General features: G+C 45.9%; 1 protein-coding gene across 1 annotated transcript in view; it reads right to left on the minus strand.

The window, feature by feature from the left end:
• Positions 1-27,748, minus strand: part of LOC126233427 (uncharacterized) — a 511,079-nt gene that overhangs the window by 338,407 nt on the left and 144,924 nt on the right. The window contains exons 4-5 of the mRNA XM_049942864.1: positions 16,735-16,780; positions 16,574-16,701 (exon numbers count right to left, since the gene is read on the minus strand). Of these exons, the coding sequence (XP_049798821.1) occupies positions 16,574-16,701; positions 16,735-16,780 (174 nt within the window). The remainder of the gene's footprint in view (positions 1-16,573; positions 16,702-16,734; positions 16,781-27,748) is intronic.

The raw sequence follows: 27,748 nt of genomic DNA on the forward strand, positions 1-27,748 counted from the left end.
GTCCTCTGTTAGGAATTTCGGGACCCAACGGGACCACAGTTTCCTAAACTTTAGGTGTTCAGAAACAATGTTGTAAAGCTCTGATCTCGACACGTCAGGAAATTCGTTTGAGAGACCTGTCATTGTGAAGCGCCTGTTCTCACGAATCCTCGCTTCAACTGAAGCCACCAAATCGTCTGTAATCGAAGAAGGGCGACTGCAGCGGTCCTCATCATGGACGTTGTCACGGCCATATTCGAATTCTCGTACCCACTTACACGCACTTTGCTTTCACTCATAACACTATCACCGTACACTTCGAAAATCTGACGATGAATTTCTGCAGCAGACAGGTTCCTTGCTGACAAAAACCATATCACTGAGCGAACTTCACACGTGGTGGGCGAGTTGATAGTCTTAAACATTTTGAAAGTACAGAACAGAACCGTACAGGTTAGCTACAGAGCTGAAACTGATCACAGTTGTTCCAGAGGCATGCCGGTACACGACGCACACGCTCGTTGCGGTATGGGCAAGAACTACTAGTGTCTACAACAAAACGGACCTTACGTAAAAAACACACCTCGTATGTTCTGCAGAAATGATTAGCATTTGAACCGTGTCGGATTCAAGGTCGATGCCTCGCAGATGCATGCGCGAACCATACCGTGAGTCTGAAAGTGAGCGCATTATTGGCATGAGAGAATGTCATGCGTCCATCTGGGAAAATGCTGCACGTGTGGGACGAAGTGATTCGGCAGTGCAACGGGTGTATGCAGAATCGCCCACGGAAGGTCGAAATACACGACGAGATGGGTCAGGTCGCACCACCCAGACCAGCCCGCCAGAAGATGGACACCTCATTCGAATGTCATGGCAGGACAGACCTGCGTCCTCCTCGGCTTTGGCGCAACAGTGGAACACATCGTACGCTACCAGGTGTGACAGACCGTCGGCGTTTGTTACGGCACGCGTTACATGCGCGTCGTCCATCTGTCCGCATACCTTTGACGAATGAGCAGAAACGCCATCACTGTGGACAGGAATGGCATCAGATAGTGTTTTCGGCCGAATCCCGATTCTGCTTGTTTGAAAATGATGTGCGTGTTTAGGACGGGGCGGGGGGGGGGGGAGGGGGGCGGCATCGTAGTGACTACATTCACGCACGACATACAGCACCAACCCAAGCAATACCGCAGCCCCCATTCTTCAGCAAGTCAATGCACCACCACATGTTGCTGACTTGTTGGTGTCACAGGATGTCAGCTTTTTGCCCTGGCCCACCAGATCTCCATACTTGTTCCCAATCGAAAATGTGTGGGATATCGTGAAACGACGGGTGCAGCACCGTGACCCAATGCCAACCACTACAGATGAACTTTGGAACCAGGTGAATGCAGTATGGGTGGCTATACCACAGGACGGCATTCGCGCCTTATATGCATCGATGCCATCACGCATGGAACAAGTTATCAGGGTCCATGGCGGAACTAGTGCCTGTTAGGCAACAGGAGACGTGCTGAACCGAGGTGACTGAAAAGCTTATAATGTCATGAACGTCCTATCTCTAGTCGTTCAAGGTTTTCTGTTTTTCTTTTCTGAATATGAGTTTGTCTGGTTAAAGTGATGTAGCCAACGGGGCATATACACACAAGCATAGTATACGTCACTACTGTCGTGCTCGATATCAAAATAGTTTACTGTTAACGCGCAATCGAGTACTGCCTCGCGTGTACCAAATCATCTAGCTCCCCTCACAACTGCCCGGAGGGGGAGGGGGAGCCGGGGGGGAGGGGCGAAAGCAATGTTCGGTTGATTTATGTGCCAGTTCAATATGTTTCATTACATCTGTGGTTGGGACACAGAACTACAATTGTGGCGGACAGCTGTTGAGAATACCTTATGGCTATCCAGAATTAGGTTTTCAGTAGTTTTTCTCATATCGTTTAAAGTGCCACGATGGCTCCTTTGCAACATCAAAGCCGTTTTCTTTCCGAACTCTTCAGAACTCTGAGTGCATGTTAATCTTCCACCTACTTAGCGTCTTTCCTGCCAGGTGTTGGCAACATTTGATATGAGACGTTTGTTACGTAATTCTATGTGCTATTTTGGTCTTCCAATTTTCCTTTCAAGATGTATCGGTGGCTTCCCTTTTAAATGTAGAATGCTCTCCGAGGCTACACTGCCTGAATGTCGTCGAAAACCAGTTAGTTCGCTTCCTTCAGTCCAGTCAACTTTATCTTTCTAAGGTTCCCAAATGCGTTCGAAATGTTTCTTTAATTAATGACATAATGTGGAGAAATCACAGATACGTTTCAGCTATGCAGCAGCCAACATTAATTCTTGTATAACGGTGAGCTACTTCGTGGGTGGTGAATCCACTAGGTCAAATTTCTTCGTCGCCTGATGGAATGGAGTTTACATTTCTAGACGAGATAATTGTCATGGTTACGACTGTAATAATGTAATTGTTCCTATTTATGTTACCTACTTTGTAAGTGAATCCGTAATACATGTTTTCGGTAGGTTAACTTCTAATGAAGTTTAACAAATTGTTGTGACAACTGTTTAGTTTGTATTCGGAGTGTATACAAAAAATCTGTAAATTCTACAAACAGTGATGGCTTGCAAATTACACTAGGCTATGAAAGTTGAGACGGACTCCATTTTGACTTGTGTTACTGTTTATAAAGTGTGTCCATAATACGAGTTCCAGTTTCAAAACGCTTTAGAAACACTGCTCAGAATTATGAGCAGAATACTACTGACGCAGAGAGAAAAGTCATGGAACAAAAAATTAACAAACATTTTACTAATAACATCACAACGTAAATGGGGTCGGCTGAAAATGACAGATGAATTGCAGTACGAGTGCTATGATTGGAGTTGCACATTATATTACCCGTACTGTTCAATGTGCATGACTGTACAAGTTCGGCAGTCAACAGTTGTGACGCAGTTAATTAGAAAAGCCTATCCACCGAAGTAAGGTCGTACCACATCGGTACTTAATTGTCCTGGGGCGAAGAGCCGCATTAAAAGCAAAATGACATCAGTTTCTCACTGTCGTCAGATTTGTGCAACACATATTCAATATTCTGTCCACCATTTTCTACGACTAGTTAAAATTGAGAAACAGCGTGTTCCACAACAGATTGGAATGTCACGGGGGTCACGTTCACAAAGCGTTGCGCAGTGTGTGCCTTCAACTCGAGCAATGTTCGTAATTGAAGGAGTGAACACCACATCTTTCAGATAATTTCACAGCCTGAAGTCAGACGAATTAAGGTCATGTGATCTGGACGGCCATGTTGTAGGAAAATGGAGGCTGGTAATCCTAGCATTTCCGAAATGCCGGTGGAGCAGCCGCTTAACTGGTTGTGTAATGTGCGGAGGAGAGCCATCTTGCGTAAAAAATGATCCTACCCACACATCCACGCCGTTGAAGAGTCGGAATGACGTTGGTGCGCAAAGACTCTCCTAGCGTTTACCAGAAACGGTACAAGTAACAGGACCCGCAATATTTATCTCCTCGAAAAAAATACGATAAACGATGCCGTCAACATAATAAGACAAATTACTAAGTTGGAACGGTGACTGCCGGCCGTTGTGACCGAGCAGTTCTAGGCGCTTCAGTGCGGAACCGCGCTGGTGCTACGGTCGCAGGTTCGAATCCTGCCTCGGGCATGGATGTGTGTGATGTCATTAGGTTAGTTAGGTTTAAGTAGTTCTAAGTTCTAGGCGACTGATGACCTCAGCAGTTAAGTCCCAGAGCCATTTGAACCATTTTTTTGCAATTCTTTGTATTGACATGTCCTTGGAAATGGTCTTCGCCTTTCCACAGAATATTCCATGGCCATTCATTATCCACTTCCATGGGAGGAAGAAATTCCAGAGCCAACGTTTGTTTTGCTGGGAGATCAGCAGGAAGCAACTTCTGGACATGGCTGACTTTGTGTGTGGACAGCAGTACTGGTCGTTTCGTAGGATTTTATGCACCGTGCTCATAGGCACGTCCAACGTTCAGGCAATTCCCCGTGCATTGCATGTCTGCACACCACTGCTCGACCGTCCTGCAGAGCTGTGGCCACATCTTCGACAGACGTCGGACCAACCACTTCCCTCCCTCGGGCACATTGCACTTCAGAAGAACTCGTCTTTTCGTATTTTGAAATCATTTTCTCCAGACTCTTATCAGACCAGTGCCTTTTTTCATACCATTAAGTGTACGGCATTTCTGCAGGGCTAGTGGCGCACAGTCACCGTTCTTGTAAATGAAGCTTACCACCAGCGCGCGATCCTTTATGGAGACAGTCATACTGGGCTCTCGCAGGCAAACTGAGGAACAGTCGTGTGCCGCTCGCTGATGGGCCTACTCTAACCGTGACATTTCTCCCTGTCTCAATAATACGATGTTCAAAGTTGACGTTATTCTGAGCAGAGGTTCTCTTTTTACAGCGTTTTGAAACTGGAACTTTAATCGTGAAACCTTATATATCTCATTTACTTTCTCTATAGAATATCTTTTGTAGAAACCCTCAAAAGAACTGTTATAGATTTTTTATATGGGTCCACAACCGACGTAAATTTGTTAAGGGGAGGTTTACTATCTTTTGATTCAAAAAATCGATTTTTTTTAAATTTTATTTTAGGATCCATAAAAGTGTTTAGAATCAACCCCTGAAACGGTTTTCCGAATACGGAACGGAAATGTTTGTTATTCGCGGTTGAACAAAAAAATGCACCGGCCTGAAATCGGGCTTTTTCACGCGCTAGGTTGTTTCTTTCTGAGGAAGAGTTATCGTACCGGTGCTTGGAAGGAAACACACAAAATTAAAATGAAAGTTTGAACGTGTGTGTCAGGAAGTAAGACCCATAAGCATTTGCATTCTGGTGCGAAGACTGTGGAGATTCCGTCTTTCCTGGCAGTGAGCAACTTAAACGAAGGGTATTCAGCAATTTTGAAGACCATGACAACGATGGACGTCACCCTGGAACTCTATTCGACGCAGTTCGACAAGCATTCGGACGACCACCGGATTCAAGCGGCCCAAAACCGCTTATCACCGGCCGTACGAGCGGCTCTGGAGCATCGAAGGATGGCCCATCTCGAGCAGAGCGTCCTCTATGAGAAAGGACTAGTTTATGGACCCGGAATAGCAGTAAGTTACATAATATTGCATTTATATGTAGTCAAAACTTTAAACGCGTTTTTATCGAAATGACTTGTTTACCGCGCGGTATGGTAACTTCAAATATTCTGAACCGACTGGCATGATTCTTTCTTTCCGACGAAGCTGGCTAAAGTTTCTAGGAGATGTACCACTTTTATTCCGATCCATAAACTGTAAATATTTTTACCTGGCCGATGAAGTCGAAAAATCGTTAAAAAAAACCCTATTTTTTCAAATGGGCGCCATTTTGTTTCCTATGGTCCAAATAACTTAAGCGAGGTACAACTCCTAAGGAATATTATATACTTCGCTAATGTCAACTAAATTTTGATTTCAGACGATCCGGCTGACCTGTGACAAACCTCACGTGGAGGTCTACATCGAAATTTTGTTTCGTTCCGACGGCACTTCCGCCTTTGGTCTTTGACATTTCCGATCGAAAAAAATTCCAGTTTGTAGGGGAAATATCAATAAAAATTTTGACCAAATTTGACACTGATATCTGGAACACATCCCGAGAAAAACATTCTCAAAGAACATACTTTGTTTCGGGCCAAAGGCAGTAAACCTCCCCTTAATGGAAATCATGTTCCTACGTAGGTTATTCTTTTATGTCGAAATAAACACTTTACTTCATTATTAAGCAAATATTAAATCCATCACCTTCAGCATTAGCAAGATAAATCGCCTTAAAACTGTTATGCTTACACTAAGTTGTTATTTACAATGAGAGATTTGCTCAACCATAGTTGGTATCGGTATAGGCTAACTACTACACACATGAAGACTGTACGTAATATGAAAAAAATGCTATTCTTACACTGGTTTTGTCACCGTGCCAGCATACATAATACATTAAAATACATTAGCATAAAGCACATGTAGAACATCTAGCGGGTTGTGCGTGTCTGAGCAAACTCAGTGAGTCGTGGGTGGCGGCTGAGAGGGTATGAGTCAGGACGATTCTTCAACACTTCCCACGTCCACTGGTGTAGGCACAAGGAACGGCAGCTGCAGATAGAGGTGCTACATGCTACTAAGCAGCTGTTTCTAAAAAGACTTGCTGAAGAATACACCTTTCAGCCAGTACGAAGGAAGTGTAAATATCCGGTACAGCCTGAAATAAATCAGAACATAGGGGCAGAATACGCTAAGTTTCGAGTGTGACTGATTAGTTGCCGTCCAAAGAATAGCATACGAGGGCTATTCGTAAAGTAAAGTACGATCGGTCGCGAAATGGGAACAACTGTGAAAATCGAAAATGTTTTATTTGCAGCAGTTACTTACACTTTCCAGCTACTTCACTACATACACTCCTGGAAATTGAAATAAGAACACCGTGAATTCATTGTCCCAGGAAGGGGAAACTTTATTGACACATTCCTGGGGTCAGATACATCACATGATCACACTGACAGAACCACAGGCACATAGACACAGGCAACAGAGCATGCACAATGTCGGCACTAGTACAGTGTATATCCACCTTTCGCAGCAATGCAGGCTGCTATTCTCCCATGGAGACGATCGTAGAGATGCTGGATGTAGTCCTGTGGAACGGCTTGCCATGCCATTTCCACCTGGCGCCTCAGTTGGACCAGCGTTCGTGCTGGACGTGCAGACCGCGTGAGACGACGCTTCATCCAGTCCCAAACATGCTCAATGGGGGACAGATCCGGAGATCTTGCTGGCCAGGGTAGTTGACTTACACCTTCTAGAGCACGTTGGGTGGCACGGGATACATGCGGACGTGCATTGTCCTGTTGGAACAGCAAGTTCCCTTGCCGGTCTAGGAATGGTAGAACGATGGGTTCGATGACGGTTTGGATGTACCGTGCACTATACAGTGTCCCCTCGACGATCACCAGTGGTGTACGGCCAGTGTAGGAGATCGCTCCCCACACAATGATGCCGGGTGTTGGCCCTGTGTGCCTCGGTCGTATGCAGTCCTGATTGTGGCGCTCACCTGCACGGCGCCAAACACGCATACGACCATCATTGGCACCAAGGCAGAAGCGACTCTCATCGCTGAAGACGACACGTCTCCATTCGTGCCTCCATTCACGCCTGTCGCGACACCACTGGAGGCGGGCTGCACGATGTTGGGGCGTGAGCGGAAGACGGCCTAACGGTGTGCGGGACCGTAGCCCAGCTTCATGAAGACGGTTGCGAATGGTCCTCGCCGATACCCCAGGAGCAACAGTGTCCCTAATTTGCTGTGAAGTGGCGGTGCGGTCCCCTACGGCACTGCGTAGGATCCTACGGTCTTGGCGTGCATCCGTGCGTCGCTGCGGTCCGGTCCCAGGTCTACGAGCACGTGCACCTTCCGCCGACCACTGGCGACAACATCGATGTACTGTGGAGACCTCACGCCCCACGTGTTGAGCAATTCGGCGGTACGTCCACCCGGCCTCCCGCATGCCCACTATACACCCTCGCTCAAAGTCCGTCAACTGCACATACGGTTCACGTCCACGCTGTCGCGGCATGCTACCAGTGTTAAAGACTGCGATGGAGCTCCGTATGCCACGGCAAACTGGCTGACACTGACGGCGGCGGTGCACAAATGCTGCGCAGCTAGCGCCATTCGACGGCCAACACCGCGGTTCCTGGTGTGTCCGCTGTGCCGCGCGTGTGATCATTGCTTGTACAGCCCTCTCGCAGTGTCCGGAGCAAGTATGGTGGGTCTGACACACCGGTGTCAATGTGTTCTTTTTTCCATTTCCAGGAGTGTAGATGCCTCTCCTACTCAGACATATGTTGTAACGTTGTAGCAGTCCTCCATTACCCGTGTCGTAGAAGGCAGCCGCCTATGCTTTCCGCCAGTTTTCTGCGCTGGTCTACAGCTCGCTGTCTGAGCCAAAATGCCAGCGGTTCATGTGAGCAGAGATGAAACTCAGAGGAAGACAATTAGGGGCTGTACGGTGGGTGATCAAAGACTTCCCAACGAAAACGCTGCGTGAGTGTCTTCGTTCCCCGTTGCAGTGTCCTGCCGAGAATTATCATGAAGAAGGAAATGCATGATAAGTACAAACTATTTTATATTCCGGGCAACCGCAGCTGCTGACAGGCATGATGGTGGGAAGAACTCTTCTTACAGCTGGTAAAATTTTTGTTTATTAAAACACAACCGGTTTCACGGCTTAAAGTCGAATCATCAAGCGCAACAACACTGAAAGGTCATAGACATACCAATTTTGACTACGAGTGATGGATATGCCCATGATCTTTTAGCGTTTTTCCACCTGATGATGCACCTTTAAGCCGCGAAACCAGTTGTGTATTAATAAACAGCAATGTGACCAGCTGTAAGCGGAGTTTTTCCTAGCATCATGCATAACAAGTTCATTATGTGGACTGCACGGAATCAGGCGAAATCTCATGACACGGACCTACACTTAGGGGCAACTCTACTTTCTAGCCATCTTTACGTGCTCACTGTGTGCTCGGAAGTGAAAAGAGCGAAGTGATTCGATCCACGGGCATATTTGAGACACTGCCCACCACATCAGTGCAGAGCTTCATCGTATTTTTACTGTGGTTTCCTTTTCGCAAATCGCGTTCGGGAGGACGACGTTTCAAAGCCGCGTCCGGCCATCCTGATTGAGGTTTCCCGTGATTTCTCTAAATCGCTACATGCAGAGTCCGGGATGGTTTCTTTGAAAGGGCACGGCCGTCTTACTTCCCCATCCTTCGCTAATCCGATGGGACTAATGACCTCGCTGTTTGGTCCCCTACCTTAAATCAAACCACCAGCCATCCATTTCTCCATTTCGCACCAGATCGGACCTTACTTTCCGACAGCCGTCGTATTTTGACGACTTGCGTTATATACACATGATTGATTCCCAATGCGCGTGGAAATCTCGCCTGCACAGAGTACAGATAAATTTCAAAAGAAAATTCCGCTTATATTTCGTTGTCACACAATCGCTTTAGACAAGTGGCCGTCAAACTATTTTTCTCAAGAGCCATTACTGACATGTCGAACGCACCTCAGGCCTTATGTGTATAGATCTTATTATCAACTGGTAGTCTCCGTAAATTAGTACATTATGAGGCCCCAATAGACTAGCTGTAGTACGGATTGCGATAAGACGGTCAGCGGCCTCTAAGTAGCAAGCGTTAAAAGGTTGGTTGGTTTAAAAGACGCGGGGGAGAGGGACCAAACTGTTAGGTCATCGGTCCACGTTCCGGTTAAAATAATTCCACAAGGGTCGGAGTAAAATAATCGAGACATACAAAACACAGTTGGAAGCAAGGAGATAACCATATGAATGACAGAAGGGCATCAAACACTAAAATGGACAAAATCGGACAAGGAAACCACAAAGAGACGCAAGAAACATGTAAAAGAGACCAGAACAACAGAGCAGGATACCATGGCTGGCTGACCACGAGAATAAAAAGAGGAAACCAGTCACTCTTCAACACATTAAAACCTCCACCCAAAAAGCACTAGGCTGGAGGATACAGAGGGACAAAGGACATGCAGTAAAACTTAGTACAAATGATAAAACCCACCCTCACGAATAAAACGTAAAACTAAAGCTGCTGTTGAGGCATTGTCGCCCGACACCGTTGGCAGGGTGCTGGGAAAGTTAAAAGTCCTCCACAGAGCGGGTAAAAGTGGGCAGTCCAGCAGGAGGTGGACGACTGTCATTTGTGAGCCACAGCGACACGTAAATGGGTCCTCGCGACGTTAGCCACGTATGGCCAATGCAGAGCCGGCAGAGGACAACTGATTCCACGCGAGAGGCCCATATGGAAGACTTCCACACATTCGTAGTCTCCTTAATGACACGCAGTTTGTTGGGCCTACTGTTACGCCATTCCGTCTCCCAAAGCCGAAAAACCCTGCGGCGTAAGACAGGCCGCAGGTCAGTTTCGGAGATGCCCATCTCCAGAAGAGGTTTCCGCGTAGCCTGTTTGGCCAGCCAGTCAAAAAATTCGTTGTCTGGGATTCCGACGTGTCCTGGAGTCCACACAAACACCACTGAACGACAGGACCGTTCCAGGGCATAGATGGACTCCTGAATGAAAGGATGGCGATAGCAGCACTGGTCGATATCTTGTAGGCTGCTCAAGGAGTCAAGTACACAGGAGAAATGACTCGCTACGGCATGAGCGGATGTGCTCAAGAGCAAGCGATATGGACGTCAGCTCTGCTCTGAAAACACTGCAACAATCTGGCAAGGAATGCTGTTCAATATATCTTCCACGAGCATACGCAAAGCCTACGTGACCATCAGCCGTCGAGCCATCGGTGTAAACCACTTCATGGCCCCAGTACATGTCGAGAATCGAGAGGAAGTGATAGAGGAGAGCCGCAGGGTTAATGGAGCCCTTAGGCCCATGCGAAAGGTCCAGAAGAATCTGCAGCCAAGGTGTACACCATGGAGGTGTCCGTGAATGGACCTCGAGGAGAGGTGATCACGGGAAAGACTCCAGTTCAGACAGAAGGGTTTGGACGCGAACCGCAACCGTAAGCACTGACCTGGGCCGCCGATACGGGAGATGAACCGCCGAGGTTGGGAAAAGGAGATGGTAATTCAGATGCGAAGGAGAACTACGAACGTGTTTGATGTAACTGGCGAGCAGTTGTGCACGCCTAACCTTTAATGGCTCTGAGCACTATGGGACTCAACTGCTGTGGTCATAAGTCCCCTAGAACTTAGAACTACTTAAACCTAACTAACCTAAGGACAGCACACAACACCCAGCCATCACGAGGCAGAGAAAATCCCTGACCCCGCCGGGAATCGAACCCGGGAACCAGGACGTGGGAAGCGAGAACGCTACCGCACGACCACGAGATGCGGGCTAACCTTTAATGGAGGGACTCCGGCCTCCACCAGGACCATGGACACTGTACTCGTTATAAAAGCTCCTGTCGCTAGGCGAAGCCACATTGGTGCAGTGTGTTGAGCAAACGCAACGCTGATGGCGTCGCCGAACAGTAAACCAGACTCCCATAGTCAAGGCGGGATCGAACAAGGGCTCTATAGAGCTGCAGAAACGTAGAGTGATCTGCACCCGAGTTGGTGTTGCTCAGGCAGCGGAGTGCATTGAGGTGCTGCCAGTACCCGCTTAAGCTGACGAAGGTGAGGTAGCCAAGTCAATCGGGCGTCGAAAACCAGTCCTAAGAATAGATTTGTCTCCACTACAGTGAGTGGATCGTCATTAAGGTAAAGTTCTGGATGAACGGTGTGATGCCGACAGAAATGCATGACACACGACTTCGCGGTTGAAAACTGGAAGCCGTGGGCTAGAGCCCATGACTGCGCCTTGTGAATGGCTCCCTGTAGGCGCCGCTCAGCAACAGCAGTACTGGAGGAGCAGTACGAAATGCAGAAGTCATCCGCATACAGAGAAGGTGAGACCGACGGCCCTACAGCTGCTGCTGACCGTTAATAGCCACTAACGAGACAGAGACACTCAATACGGAAGTGGGCCCCGGAGACCCCACTCAGACAATGGGGCTAGGATATGACGTCGCCAGGTCGTGTCATATGCTTTATGTAAGTCAAACAGATGTTGGCGTCTGGAAAATGCTGTTCAGATGGTAGACTCGAGGGACATAAGATTATCAGTGTTAGAGCGACCCTGGTGGAAGCCGTCCTGACATGGAGCCAGTAGGCCACATGACTCCAGGAGCCAATCTAACCGCGCACACACCATACGTTCCAGAAGCTTACAAAAAAAAGTGAAGAGGCTGATGTACTGGTAGCTATCCACATCAAGAGAGTTTTGTCCGGGTTTGACCACCGGAATTATGGTGCTCTCCCGCCATTGTGATGGAAAGATACCATCGCACCAGATCTGGTTGAAGAGGATGAGGAGTTTTCGCTTGTAGTCAGATGAGATGCGTTTGATCATCTGACTGTGGATCCGATCTGGCCCAGGAGCTGTGTCGGGGCAATGTGCAAGGGTGCTGAGGAGTTCCCATTCTGTAAATGGTGCGTTACAGGGTTCACTGTGGCGTGAACTGTACGAGAGGACTTTCCGTTTGAGGGTGCGAAATGCTGTGGGCTGGGGAGGGGGGGGGGGTGGTTCTCCAATGCATAGGCTCGAGCCTAGTGCTCGGAATTCGCGTTTGCGTCGGTAGATAACACGCCATTGATATTAATGCCAGGGACACCTGTTGGGGTCTGGTAGCGAAAAGACGTCTGATCTTCGTCAAGACTTGGGAAGATGACATATGGCACCCAACGGTCAGCATGTTCCTCTCCCAACACTCCTGTTTCCATCGTTTTATAAGCTGGCGAAAGCTTTAAAATTGATTGGAGGTATGATACGTGTTTAAACAAACTTGGCAACTATGTCGAAAAATAGAGTGAAATATAAAAAAAAAATTAATCTTTTGAAATAACCTTTTCTTAGGTTCAAACGGATCTTACTTAAAAAACACGACTCGTATCATATCGTAGATTTATACTGCTAAGTCTCAACACGCATGAAACTGTGCCTCGAGTGATCGTGATGGACAGTCATTGACGAGGATTGTAACGGAAAGTAAGAGGAACTGCAGAACTGAATGTCGCACTCGAGAACCCCGTCAGCTCCAAAACAACATAAAGAGAGCTCCATAAACAGGGAACTGCATGAAGAGCTGGAATTTCGGAACCATACATCATAGATGCAAATGCTCGTAACAGGAAAACGTGGTCCGGAAGACATAAAACCTGAAGTATGCAGCAATGAAAGAACGTCACTTCTTCGAATGAATCATGTTTCATACTGTTTTCAAATTCTGACAGAATGGCTCTGAGCACTATGCGACTTAACTTCTGAGGTCATCAGTCGCCTAGAACTTAGAACTAATTAAACTAACCTAAGGACATCACACACATCCATGCCCGAGGCAGGATTCGAACCTGCGACCGTAGCGGTCACGCGGTTCCAGACTGAAGCGCCTTTAACCGCACGGCCACACACTTCTGACGGAGTCCACGTCCCAAGAGTAAAAAGTGGTGGGTATTCGGTGATAATTTGGGCAGCCATAACGTGGTATCTCATGTGGCCCATGCATTCTCTGCATTGTCGCATTACTGCCAAGGCTTATTTGATCATTTTCGCTAAAGAGGCCCATCCCACGATACAATGTTTGTTCCCCAATGGTGATGGTCTGCCCTTACACGATAGCGCCTCCTTCACACTGCAGGTTTTGTCAGCACGAGGATGAAGTGTCGCACTTCCCTGACCGCCACAGTCATCAGTATCACTACTATTGAGCGTTTGCGGTCTACCTAGGAGAGAAGGATGCGTAATCGTTATCCATCTCCATCGTCGCTACCTGGACTTGCCACTATTTTGCAGGAGGAATGGTGTATGAGGATGAGAAAGGCGATGAGACTGACAACAATGGGAGCGATTTTTTTTATTTATTTATTTATTTATTTATTTTGGTGCGTTCAACCCTCCCAGATGCTCTGTCCGAGCTTCAGCTCCATACAACCAACAAGCGGTTTTTCAGCGCGCCATCAGTGAAGTACACTACTGAGCATTAAAATTGCTACACCAAGAAGAAATGCAGATGATAAACGGGTATTCATTCAAAAATATATTATACTAGACCCGACATGTGATTACATTTTCACTCAATTTGGGTGCATAGTTCCTAAGAAATCAGTACCCAGAACAACCACCTCTGACTGTAATAACGGCCTTGATACGCCTGGGCATTGAGTCAAACAGAGCTTGGATGGCGTGTACAGTTACACCTGCCCATGCAGCTTCAATACGATACCACAATTCATCAAGAGTAGTGACTGGCGTATTGTGACGAGCCAGTTGCACGGACACCATTGACCAGACGTTTTCAGTTGGTGAGAGATCTGGAGAATGTGCTCGTCAGGGCAGCAGTCGAACATTTTCTGTACACAGAAAGGCCCGTACAGGACCTGCAACATGCGGTCGTGCATTATCCTGCTGAAATGTAGGGTTTCGCAGGGATCAAATGAAGGATAGAGCCACGGGTCGTAACACATCTGAAATGTAGCGTCCACTGTTCAAAGTGCCGTCAGTGCGAACAAGAGGTGACCGTGACGAGTAACCAATGGCACCACATATCATCACGCCGGGTGATAACGCCAGTATGGCGTTGACGAATACACGCTTCCAATGTGGGTTCACCGCGATGTCGCCAAACACGGAGGCGACCATCATGAGGCTGTAAAGAGAACCTGGATTCACCCGAAAAAATCACGTTTTGCCATTCGAGCACCCAGGTTCGTCATTGAGTACATCGCAGGCGCTCCTGTCTGTGATGCAGCGTCAAGGGTAACCGCAGCCATGGTCTCCAAGCTGATAGTCCATGCTGCTGCAAACGTCGTCTAACTGTTCGCGCCGATGGTTGTCCCATCTGTTGACTCAGGGATCGAGACGTGGCTGCACGATCCGTTACAGCCGTGCGGATAAGATGCCTGTCATCTCGACTGCTGGTGATACGAGGCCGTTGGGATCCAGCACGACGTTGCGTATTACTCTCCTGAACCCTCCGATTCCCTATTCTGCTAACAGTCATTGGATCTCGACCAACGCGAGCAGCAATGTCGCGATACGATAAACCGCAATCGCGATAGGCTACAATCCGATAGGCTACAAGTCGGAAACGTGATGGTACGTATTTCTCCTCCTTACACGAGGCATCACAACAACGTTTCACCAGGCAACGCCGGTCAACTGCTGTTTGTGTATGAGAAATCTGTTGCAAACTTTCCTCATGTCAGCACGTTGTAGGTGTCGCCACCGGCGCCAACCTTGTATGAATGCTCTGAAAAGCTAATCATTGCATATCACAGCATCTTCTTCCTGTCGGTTAAATTTCGCGTCTATAGCACTTCATCTTCGTGGTGTGACAATTTTAATAGCCAGTAGTGTAGTATTTTTGTTGTGCTTTACGAAATTAAGAGAAACGTAGCTCCATCAAGTTTTGCGTTAAGCCTGGGGAATCCTTAAGTGTGACAAACCGCGAGAAAAACATTTGATAAGTTGAAATAGGCCTATGGGGAACTTTCCTTATCAAGAGTACACATTTTTCGCTGGCATAACTCATTTTTGGAAGGCTGGGCCACGTTGAAGATGAACGTCGCTCAGGGAGACCTTCAACTTAAAAAACCGACGAAAACGTCGAACTTGTGGGTGCTCTTGTCCTACAGGACAAACTGTCAAGCAGGTGTTTTGTAAAGATATCCTTCGAAGGCTACGGAAAGGGGTGAATCGAATGAGACCGGACATTGGAGAAAACTGGATGCTGCACCATGACAACGCCCCATCTCACATGGCCACATCCGTCACGGAATATTTGACCTCAGAAGGCGTTCTTGTTGTTCCACAGCCCCCTCCTCGCCATCCACTTGATCAGAGTCGTCGCGATTTTTTCTTTTCTGAAACTAAAAGGGTCTTAAAAAGACGTCATTTTGGGACTCTGGACAGCATTCAACAGAATGTGACCGACATATTAAACGCCCTACCAACTGAAGTCTTTCAGCGCTGATAACAAGACTGGGAATAAAGACTCTGCCGGAGGATAGTCGCCGAATGGAATTACTTTGAAGGGAACGTTATCGTTGTTTGAAAAAAATAAAAGCTTCGTTAGATAAAAACCACTCATTAGTTTTCTCACTCACCTCGTAAGATTCCTTTGTAAACCATACACGCCTGTATTTATCGATTGTCAGACGATAGGAAGCTGTTTCGAATGCTAATGGTTTTCCTACATCCTATTTGCATATTAGGCACTGTAATATGTAGTGTTTTTACTATCTCCATATTTTTCTCCAGCACCTGTGCGTAGTTTAAGTTTTTATATACATCGGAAGTCAACTTGTACATCGATCGGTTTGTGATAACTGGTTTACAGAATGAGATTTTCACTCTGCAGCGGAGTGTGCGCTGATATAAAACTTCCTGGCAGATTAAAACTGTGTGCCCGACCGAGACTCGAACTCGGGACCTTTGCCTTTCGCGGGCAACTGCTCTACCAACTGAGCTACCCAAGCTCACAGCTTTACTTCCGGCCGTACCTCGTCTCCTACCTTCCAAACTTTAAACAAGCTCTCCTGCGAACTATGCAGAACTAGCACTCCTGAAAGAAAGGATATTGCGCAGAGTTTGAACTGGTTTACACTTTCTCGGTTTCAGCATGTTTACTTAGACGTCCTTCGATACGTTGACACCTAGCTTTTGTGTTCCGTTAAAGCTTATTCTGATGCGGCGCGGAGCAGCATTTTTTCCCTGAGAACAGGAGGTAATCGTGTCCTTACGCATATCCGACATTTCGCACCACTGCCTGCAAGGGCACGAACGACCAAAATCAGGGGCGAGGCCCCACCCAGCGCACTCGAATGGCTACGCAGCGGAGCTTCCTCCTGCTGGTCTTTTGCTTTTTGGCGCAGCTGGGAAGCGGTGGCAGGCACCTTGTCGAAGATGACGTCGACCTTGGAGGCGACGTCCCTGAGCAGCTCCTCGAGCACGGCGGGCGTCTGGCAGCGGATGACGTAGCGGCCGCGCTCCTCGGCGCCGGCGCCCGCCTCCAGCACCTCGTCGCGGCCGCCCCCGCCGCGCCGCCGCCCCCCGCCGCCCCCTCCGCCGCCCGTCAGCACGCCGTTCTGCAGCCGGTCCACCTGCGGGCAAAGCACCGTTCTTATACACGGTGGCGACGGAAGGTAGTACATTTGTGGAGTAAATTGACGGACGTCCTGTAGAAACCTCTTCAAAGAACTGGGTATACGAGTACTAACTACTGCCTCTCCGTATATTTACTCCTTAATTAAATTTGTCCTAAATAATGTATCTCTTTTTCCAACAAACAGCTCAGTTCATACATACAATACCAGGAACAAAAATAATCTGCACAAGGACTTAAAAGCACTTACTTTAGTACAAAAAGAGGTCCTATTACTCAAAAGCACAAGAGAAGTTAATTTTTTATTTGTTTGTTTTTTCTCTTGTAACGAGCTTAAATGCACCCATGTTCAGAAAGAACAGAACAACTTGACCGACTAGAGATAGGACGTTCATATTCACAGGACATATACATTAGCATATTCTCCAGAAATGATAAGCATCTATGTCATGTCGGCCGGCGGGTTCAAGGTAAACATTGATATCGCGGCGCAACACCACCTACCAGGCTCTCGCTGTCGCTGCAAACCGATGGTAATGGATCAGCGTGACTTGAAGAGATGTGCAGGATGCCTCGTTAGCCGTACCGTCAATCAGTGGGTTTTGAAAGCGGGCGTGTTATTGGCGTGACAGAACGTGATGCATCCATCCGGAAAACTGCTGCTCGTATGGGATGAAATGTTTCGGCAGTGCAATGGGTGTGTGCAGAATGGATCACGTAACACTCAGGGACTGTGTGGCTGGTCCCGGCGGAGGTTCGAGTCCTCCCTCGGGCATGGGTGTGTGTGTTTGTTCTTAAGATAATTTAGGTTCAGTAGTGTGTAAGCTTAGGGACTCATGACCTTAGCAGTTAAGTCCCATAAGAATACACACCATTTGGGTCACGTAAGGCCATAGAACACGACAAGATGGGTCATGTCGCACCACCCAGACTACGCTCCGAGGATATCGACACCTCATCCGAATCGCATTGCAGGTTGGATATGCGTCCTCCTCGGCTCTGGAGCAATACTGGAACACTGGAACACTGGAACACATAGTACACTTTCAGGGGTAAGAGTTCGTCGTCGTTTATTACGCCATGGGTTACATGCGCGTTGTCCACTTATCCGCCTACCTTTGGCGAATGTGCAGACTCATGCTTGACGGCAATCGTGTATGAAACGACGTCACTGGGGACTGGTATGACATCAGACTTTTTTTTTTGGAAGAATCCAGGTTCTGTTTGTTTGAAAATGATGGCCGCATTTTGGTTCGCCACAGACAATGGGAGGGACATCAATGTGATTGCATTCGCACAAGGCATACAACGGCAACTCAAAGCCTCATGGTGTGGGGTACTGTTGGGTACAACGACAAATCACAGTTGGTGCGTGTACAGGGCACTGTGACAGTGTGACCTACGTGAATGACTTCCTGCGACCCATAGCCATATCCTTTCTGCACAATAACCCCAGGCGTCTTTTTTCAGCAAGACAATGCGCGATCACATGCTGCTGCACGAACGCGTGCCTCTTTGCTGTCACAGGATATCAGCTTCCTGCCCTGGCTCGCCAGATCACCAGACTTGTCGCCAGGGCACTGTGACAGTGTGACCTACGTGAATGACTTCCTGCGACCCATAGCCATATCCTTTCTGCACAACACCCCAGGCGTCTTTTTTCAGCAAGACAATGCGCGATCACATGTTGCTGCACGAACACGTGCCTCCTTGCTGTCACAGGATATCAGCTTTCTGCCCTGGCTCGCCAGATCACCGGACTTGTCGCCAATCGAAAATGTGTGGGATACGGTGAAACGACGGGTGCAGAAATGTGATCCAATGCCAACCACCACGGATGAACTTTGGAACCAGGTGAGTGGAGCATGAATGGCTATACCACACGACGCCATTTGCGTCTTATAGGCGTCGATGACATTACACATGGAACAAGTTATCGGGGCTCATGGCTCTGTTGCGGTCTATCGAAACTAATGTCATACCTCTTTGGATGACGGTCGGAATGTGACGCAGGCAGCTGTACAATGCGACTATGAAAATTGCCTATCTTTCGACAGATCGAGCTGATTGAAACAGATCTCAAGCATTGTGACAATGATTTACAGCAAAGGCTGATCGATCAGGCGTGCCGGCAAAATCTCCAGCAGTTTCGATCAGCGTTGCTCACTGCTTTTCAGTAGATTTGTGTGGCAAGAACGCGGAACATATCTTCGTCCATCGAAATCCTCGTGACTGATGTTCGGTACCTTTGTCCTTTTTAATCACCAGTGCCTGCCACAGGAAACTAATGCTTAATCCATCTTGTCTGTAGTTGCGCTCGTTGACTGCCGATTGGAACGTACTGCGATCATTAACGTTTTTCTTTTTATCTTGAATCTACTCGAACGAGGTGTAAGAAGATTTTCTTCTTCTTCCTTCTGTGCTGTGCAGTGGCCCCTATACAAGCATTGTGCGTATTTCCGTCTCAGTTTCTTTCCAATCTGAAACAATATGTCACTATTATGCTCTGCAACAGTGCAAAAGTCTTCATACTCATTATGTTCGAAATACCACAGCAAAAAAATGGTTCAAATGGCTCCGAGCACTATGCGACTTAACTTCTGAGGTCATCAGTCGCCTAGAACTTAGAACTAATTAAACCTAACTAACCTAAGGACATCACACACATCCATGCCCGAGGCAGGATTCGAACCTGCGACCGTAGCCGTCGCTCGGCTCCAGACTGCAGCGCCTAGAACCGCACGGCCATTCCGGCCGGCAATACCACAGCAGATAGACCTGCTGTGGCTTAGTTTGTTAGCCATTAGGTGGCATTTATTCGTGTGTCTTTATACATGTTGACGCCGTTAACACCGGTACCCCTAATTATATCTAGAATGAGTGAATACACTGCCTGACAAAAAAGAAGCTACACGTACATAATATCGACGAATATGTGAAATATTAAAGAGGAAATTCTCTGTGACAGTTAGAACACCCTTCAGAGAGTATTAGTTTTGACCGTCTTTAGTTTTGTTACCATGCCTGATGGAGTACGTAAGGGCCATGCACAGTGTCAGTTGTTGAGTGATCACTGTGAAGGACACGGAGATGCCACGCAGTCGTGTGAGACAGCGCTATCAGTATCTGGTCTCATTGTGGGCCTCCATTTGGGCAGTTGATCGAATGGTGCAATATTCAGATTCCTGCGGCATTCGGATGTCATAATGGTGCGATGTAGAACTGCATGGGAATTTGAGGACACGTATTATCGTTTTCGAGGCTCCAGTCGACCACCTCTGACGACCAAACGGCAGGTTCGCCGTATTGTGCAACAAGCACATCCTGACCCCTTAACATCAGTTCCCGAGATCCGAGAACAAGTAATGGACTCCCTGAAACATTGTGTGTCACACCGCAGCATCGGTCGGAGACTAACAGCAGCTAGAGGAGGGACTTAGAGTCCCAAGCGTGAGCTGCCTGTAACACCACAGCACTAACGCTTGCTCCGTTCTTAACAATCATATACAACCGTTCGCTCGACGAAAGATCCATACCCAAAGGCGCGAAATTTGCACAGGTCACACCAATATTCAAGAAAGGTATTAGGAGTAATCCACTAAACTACAGGCCCATATCGTTAACTTCGATATGCAGCAGGATTTTAGAACATACAGGGTGATTCAAAAAGAATACCACAACTTTAGGAATTTAAAACTCTGCAACGACAAAATGCAGAGCTAAGCACTATCTGTCGGCGAATTAAGGGAGCTATAAAGTTTCATTTAGTTGTACATTTGTTCGCTTGAGGCGCTGTTGACTAGGCGTCAGCGTCAGTTGATGCTAAGATGGCGACCGCTCAACAGAAAGCTTTTTGTGTTATTGAGTACGGCAGAAGGGAATCGACGACAGTTGTTCAGCGTGCATTTCGAACGAAGTATGGTGTTAAACCTCCTGATAGGTGGTGTATTAAACGTTGGTATAAACAATTTACAGAGAATGGGTGTTTGTGCAAAGGGAAAAGTTCTGGACGGCCGGGAACGAGTGATGAAAATGTAGCACGCATCCAGCAAGCATTTCTTCGCAGCCCAGGAAAATCGACTCGCAGAGCTAGCAGAGAGCTGCAAATTTCACAATCAACTATATGGAGACTCCTACGAGAAAGGTTAGTTATGAAACCTTATCGTCTGAAATTGGTTCAAGCACTGTCTGCAGCACTTCATCACTGGCCTCCAAGAAGCCCTGATCTTACCCCCTGCGATTTTTTCTTATGGGGGTATGTTAAGGATATGGTGTTTCGGCCACCTCTCCCAGCCACCATTGATGATTTGAAACGAGAAATAACAGCAGCTATCCAAACAGTTACGCCTGATATGCTACAGAGAGTGTGGAACGAGTTGGAGTATCGGGTTGATATTGCTCGTGTGTCTGGAGGTGGCCATATTGAACATCTCTGAACTTGTTTTTGAGTGAAAAAAAACCTTTTTAAATTCTCTTTGTAATGTTGTATAACAGAAGGTTATATTATGTTTCTTTCATTAAATACACATTTTTAAAGTTGTGGTATTCTTTTTGAATCACCCTGTATATTGTATTCGAACATTATGAATTACGTCGAAGAAAACGGCCCGTTGACACACGGCCAACATGGGTTTAGAAAACATCGTTCCTGTGAAACTCAACTAACTCTTTATTCTCATGAAGTGCTGAATGCTATTGACGAGGGGTTTCAGATCGATTCCGCACTTCTGAATTTCCGGAAGGCTTTTGACACTGTACCACACAAGCGGCTCGTAGTGAAATTGCGTGCTTGTGGAATATCGTCTCAGTTATGTGACTGGATTTGTGATTTCCTCTCAGAGAGGTCACAGTTCGTAGTAATTGAGGGAAAGTCATCGAGTAAAACAGAAGTGATTTCTGGCGTTCCCCAAGGTAATGTCATAGGCCCTTTGCTGTTTCTTATCTACGTAAACGATTTTGGAGACTATCTGAGCAACCGTCATCGGTTGTTTTCAGATGACGCTGTCGTATATCGACTAATAAAGTAATTAGAATATCAAAACAAACTACAAGACGACTTAGAAAAGATATCTGAATGGTGTGAAAAGTGGCAGTTGACCCTAAATAACTAAAAGTGTGAGGTCATCCACATGAGTGCTAAAAGGAACTCGTTAAACTTCGGTTACACGATAAATCAGTCTAATCTAAAAGCCGTAAATTCAACTAAATACCTAGGTATTTCAATTGCGAACAACTTAAATTGGAAGGAACACATAGAAAATGCTGTGGAGAAGGCTAAACAAAGATTGCGTTTTATTGGCAGGACACTTATAAAATGTAACAGACCTACTAAGGAGACTGCCTACACTACGCTTGTCGGTCCTCTTTTAGAATACTGTTGCGCGGTGTCGGATCCTTACCAGATAGGACTGACGGACTACATCGAAAAAGTTCAAAGAAATGCAGCACGTTTTGTATTATCGCGATATATGGGAGAGAGTGTCACAGAAATGATACAGGATTTGGGATGGACATCATTAAAAGAAAGGCGTTGTTCGTTGCGACGTAATCTTCTCAAGAAATTCCAATCACAAACTTTCCACTCCGAATGCAAAAATACTTTGTTTACATCGACCTACATAGGGAGGAACAATCACCACGATAAGAGCCGGTCGGGGTGGCCAAGTGGTTCTAGGCGCTTCAGTCTGGAACCGCGCGACCGCTACGCTCGCAAGTTCGAATCCTGCCTCTGGCATGGATGTGTGTGATGTCCTTAGGTTAGTTAGGTTTAAGTAGTTCTAAGTTCTAGGGGACTGATGAGTACAGAAGTACCCTAGTGCTCAGAGCCATTTGAACCATTTTTTGTTCATTTTTAAAAAATAAGAGAAATCAGAGCTCGTACGGAAAGATACAGGTGTTCATTTTTTCCGTGCGCTATACGAGATTGGAATAATAGAGAATTGTGAAGGTGGTTCGATGAACCCTCTGCCAGGCACTTGAATGTGATTTGCAGAGTATCCATTTAGATGTAGATGTAGACTTATAGTGGTGTCGTGAATGGGAAGCATGGACTGCTGATAAATGGCGTCGCACTGTGTTCAGTGCTACCCCGGATCACGATCGTCGGCGAGTATGTCGACGACAAGAAAGATATCTCATTCTTTTGAAATGTTCAGTGAGAAAGACAACGGCGTTGCTTCTGGTGCTGTGGTGTGGGAAGCCATGGGGTGTGACTTCAGGGAAGGACTGGTAGCGACTGGAGAACCTCTGATGGCACAAATTTACGTCACGGACATCCTGCTTCCTCGGTGTTAACTTTCATGCGACAGTATCGCAGTGTAGTTTTTCAGTAGGTCAACGCACGTCCACAAACGGCCCGTGTCTCTATGAACTGTCTCCGTATGGCCAGTGAGATCCCCAGGTATATAGTCATTAGAACATGTGTGCGACCAGCTCAGACATCAGCTCAACGTTACAGTGCCAGTAGGCAGAAAGTCGAGAACTAATCACAACAGCTGCCAGATTGCCTCAGGAGAGGATGTAATGACTTTATGATACCCTTCCCAACGTAATCATTGCGTGCTTCCAGGCCAGAGGGAGTGCAACATCGTACTGGTAGACGGGATCATAGTGCCAGGTTCGATACAAATTAGTCTCGAATTTCTAATCACTGCAATAACTTTACATAACCAATTAACCCATGAAATATTATTTCGTTTCCTCCTCTCTTCTGGGTGCTTCACTTTTTATGTCAGGCAGTGAATACAGTGGGAAATGTGAAGAATTTTATGATGTACACAAATAGTTTTTGACTTTTATGATTACCGAGTAATCACGCCACCTGTTATCTGTCGAATTATAAAAAATCCTTCAAAGAGGGCAACACCAACATAACGTGTTAAATCATGAGCTAGGGTCCACGCAAAACAACACGCCTGGAAAATGCGCAGTCGTCAGGGCATGGGTGCGGAGTGTGGTAGTAGTGGGGTAACTGGCCGGTGCTGTATGGGAAATGCTGAGTACTGGAGGGGGGGTACCACTCCAAAATGGAGCCTACGCCCCTCCTCGTCCACCCTTGGATGGTGATCAAAAAGATCTACTGCCATCTCTGCTTTGGTTAGTATATAAAACGAATTCCGCTGAAAATGCAGCGATTTACTTTCGCCCAACTTGTTAACATTTGCAACTTTCAGAAAAGCATCATGAAAGGCGATTTTTGAGTAAAATCTACAAAATTTCTGATGATGCCACGTTCAAATTTGTTTATTTTGCCAAGAAATAGCGGATTTACAGAGCGGCACCTGGTTAACATCTTGTCCAGATGCAATTGCGAGACAATTCTGAAACGGCGGTTTATTATGTCAATAAATTGAGGAACTGAAGAAAAGGTTGTCCAAAATTAGCATTTCTCGTTTCACCAAATATCGATTGTCCTTGAAAATTACATTCTTTCAGCAAAAAGTCTGTACCTAGAGGAATAACATGGTAGATAATGAAATTCTGCATAATAACCATATGGCAAAATACTCTCTTCTTTATGTGTTATCATTTGCGAAAATCTCATTTCAATATCTCTCATTGTTTATGAAATATGAGAAGTTTTGTAAATATTTCACTCTGGCTTTATCGTTGGAGCGGCGCTATCGCAAAAGAGTGTGCTGCATCATATCAGTTTCCTCGAAATTGGAGACTGATATATGTTTGGTAAATTTCTTATGCACCAACATATTATGGATTATTAAATAAACGCAAAATCATAACGACCTCTATTTTTCATTCCCAGCTTTATTGAATTTCGTGCAGTGCCTTACTTTCACTTACATATCCCAATAACTATCATCGTCAACGAAATGGTGAGTACATCATCGTGAACCTGACATACACTGGAGGTACAAAGAAAGTGACATTGGCATGCGTATTCAACATAGAGACATGTAAATAGGCAGAATATGGTGCTGCGGTCGGCAACGCCTATATAAGACAAGCTGTTAGATCTGTTACTGCAGCTAAAATGGCAGGTTGTCAAGATTTAAGTGAGTTTGGTGTTATAGTCGGTGCATGAGCTATGGCAAACAGCATCTCCGAGGTAGCGATAAAGTGGGGATTTTCCCGTACGACCATTTCACGAGTGTCAGGAGAAAGAAAACTGGCGTTCTACGGATCGGAGCGTGGAATGTCAGATCCCTTAATCGAGCAGGTAGGTTAGAAAATTTAAAAAGGGAAATGGATAGGTTAAAGTTAGATATAGTAGGAATTAGTGAAGTTCGCTGGCAGGAGGAACAATAGTTTTGGTCAGGCGAATACAGGGTTATAAATACAAAATCAAATAGGGGTAATGCAGGAGTCGGTTAAATAATGAATAAAAAATAGGAGTGCGGGTAAGCTACTACAAACAGCTTAGTGAACGCATTATTGTGGCCAAGATAGAAACGAAGCCCACGTCTACTACAGTAGTACAAGTTTATATGCCAACTAGCTCTGCAGATGACGATGAAATGGAAGAAATGTATGATGAAATAAAAGAAATTATTCAGATAGAGAAGGGAGACGAAAATTTAATAGTCATGGGTGACTGGAATTCGGTAGTAGGAAAAGGGAGAGAAGGAAACGTAGTAGGTGAATATGGATTGGGGCTAAGAAATGAAAGAGGAAGTCGCCTGATAGAATTTTGCACAGAGCACAACTTAATCATAGCTAACACTTGGTTCAAGAATCATAAAAGAAGATTGTATACATGGAAGAAGCCTGGAGATATTGACAGGTTTCAGATAGATTACATAATGGTAAGACAGAGATTTAGGAACCAGGTATTAAATTTTAAGACATTTACAGGGGCAGATGTGGACTCTGATCACAATCTATTGGTTATGAGCTGTAGATTAAAACTGAAGAAACTGCCAAAAGGTGGGAATTTAAGGAGATGGTACCTGGATAATCTGACCAAACCAGAGGTTGTACAGTGTTTCAGGGAGAGCAGAAGGGAACAATTGACAGGAATGGAGGAAAGAAATAGAGTAGAAAAAGAATGGGTAGCTTTGAGGGATGAGATAGTGAAGGCAGCAGAGGCCCTAGTAGGTAAAGAGAAGACGGCTAGTAGAAATCCTTGGGTAACAGAACAATTATTGAATTTAATTGATGAAAGGAGAAAATATAAAAATGCAGTAAATGAAGCAGGCAAAAAGGAATACAAACGTCTCAAAAATGATATCAACAGGAGGAGCAAAATGGCTAAGCAGGGATGGTTAGAGGACAAATGTAAGGATGTAGAGGCTTATCTTACTAGGGGTAAGATAGATACTGCCTACAGGAAAATTAAAGAGACCTTTGGAGAAAAGAGAACCACTTGTATGAATATCAAGAGCTCAGATGGAAACCCAGTTCTAAGCAAAGAAGGGAAAGCAGAAAGGTGGAGGGAGTATATAGAGGGTCTATACAAGGGCAACGCACTTGAGGACAATCTTATGGAAATGGAAGAGGATGTAGATGAAGATGAAATGGGAGATACGATACTGCGTGAAGAGTTTGACAGAGCACTGAAAGACCTGAGTCGAAACGAGGCCCCGGGAGTAGACAACATTCCATTGGAACTACTGACGGCCTTGGGAAAGTCAGTCCTGACAAAACTCTACCATCTTGTGAGCAAGATGTATGAGACAGGCGAAATACCCTCAGACTTCAAGAAGAATATAATAATTCCAATCCCAAAGAAAGCAGGCGTTGATAGATATGAAAATTACCGAACAATCTGTGTAATAAGTCACGGATGCAAAATACTAACGCGAATTCTCTACAGACGAATGGAAAAACTGGTAGAAGCCGACCTCGGGGAAGGTCAGTTTCGATTCCGTAGAAATATTGGAACACGTGAGGCAATACTGACCTTACGACTTATCTTAGGAGCTAGATTAAGGAAAGGCAAACCTACGTTTCTAGCATTTGTAGACACAGAGAAAGCTTTTGACAATGTTGACTGGAATACTCTCAAATTCTGAAGGTGGCGGGGGTAAAATACAGGGAGCGAAAGGCTATTTACAATTTGTACAGAAACAGATGGCAGTTATAAGATTCGAAGGGCATGAAAGAGAAGCAGTGGTTGGGAAGGGAGTGAGACAGGGTTGTAGCCTATCCCCGATGTTATTCAATCTGTATATTGAGCAAGCAGTGAAGGAAACAAAAGAAAAATTCGGAATAGGTATTAAAATCCATGGAGAAGAAATAAAAACTTTGAGGTTCGCCGATGACATTGTAATTCTGTCAGAGATAGCAAAGGACTTGGATGAGCAGTTGAACAGAATGGACAGTGTCATGAAAGGAGGGTATAAGATGAACATCAACAAAAGCAAAACGAGGATAATGGAATGTAGTCGAATTAAGTCGGATGATGCTGAGGGAATTAGGTTAGGAAATGAGACGCTTAAAGTAGTAAAGGAGTTTTGCTATTTGGGGAGCAAAATAACTGATGGTGGTCGAAGTAGAGAGGATATAAAATATAGACTGGCAATGGCAAGGAAAGCGTTTCTGAAGAAGAGAAATTTGTTAACATCGAGTATAGATTTAAGTGTCAGGAAGTCGTTTCTGAAAGTATCTGGTACTTGTATGGAGCGTAGCCATGTATGGAAGTGAAACATGGACGATAACTAGTTTGGACATGAAGAGAATAGAAATTTTCAAAATGTTGTGCTACAGAAGAATGCTGAAGATTAGATGGGTAGATCACATAACTAATGAGGATGTATTGAATAGGATTGGGGAGAAGAGAGGTTTGTGGCACAACTTGAAGAAGGGATCGGTTGGTAGGACATGTTCTGAGGCATCAAGGGATCACCAATTTAGTATTGGAGGGCAGCTTGGAGTGTAAAAATCGTAGAGGGAGACCAAGAGATGAATACACTAAACAGATTCAGAAGGATGTAGGCTGCAGTAGGTACTGGGAGATGAAGAAGCTTGCACAGGATAGAGTAGCATGGAGAGCTGCATCAAACCAGTC

The sequence above is a fragment of the Schistocerca nitens genome, chromosome 1 (assembly GCF_023898315.1).
Source record: "Schistocerca nitens isolate TAMUIC-IGC-003100 chromosome 1, iqSchNite1.1, whole genome shotgun sequence".
NCBI classification, from domain to species: domain Eukaryota; kingdom Metazoa; phylum Arthropoda; class Insecta; order Orthoptera; family Acrididae; genus Schistocerca; species Schistocerca nitens.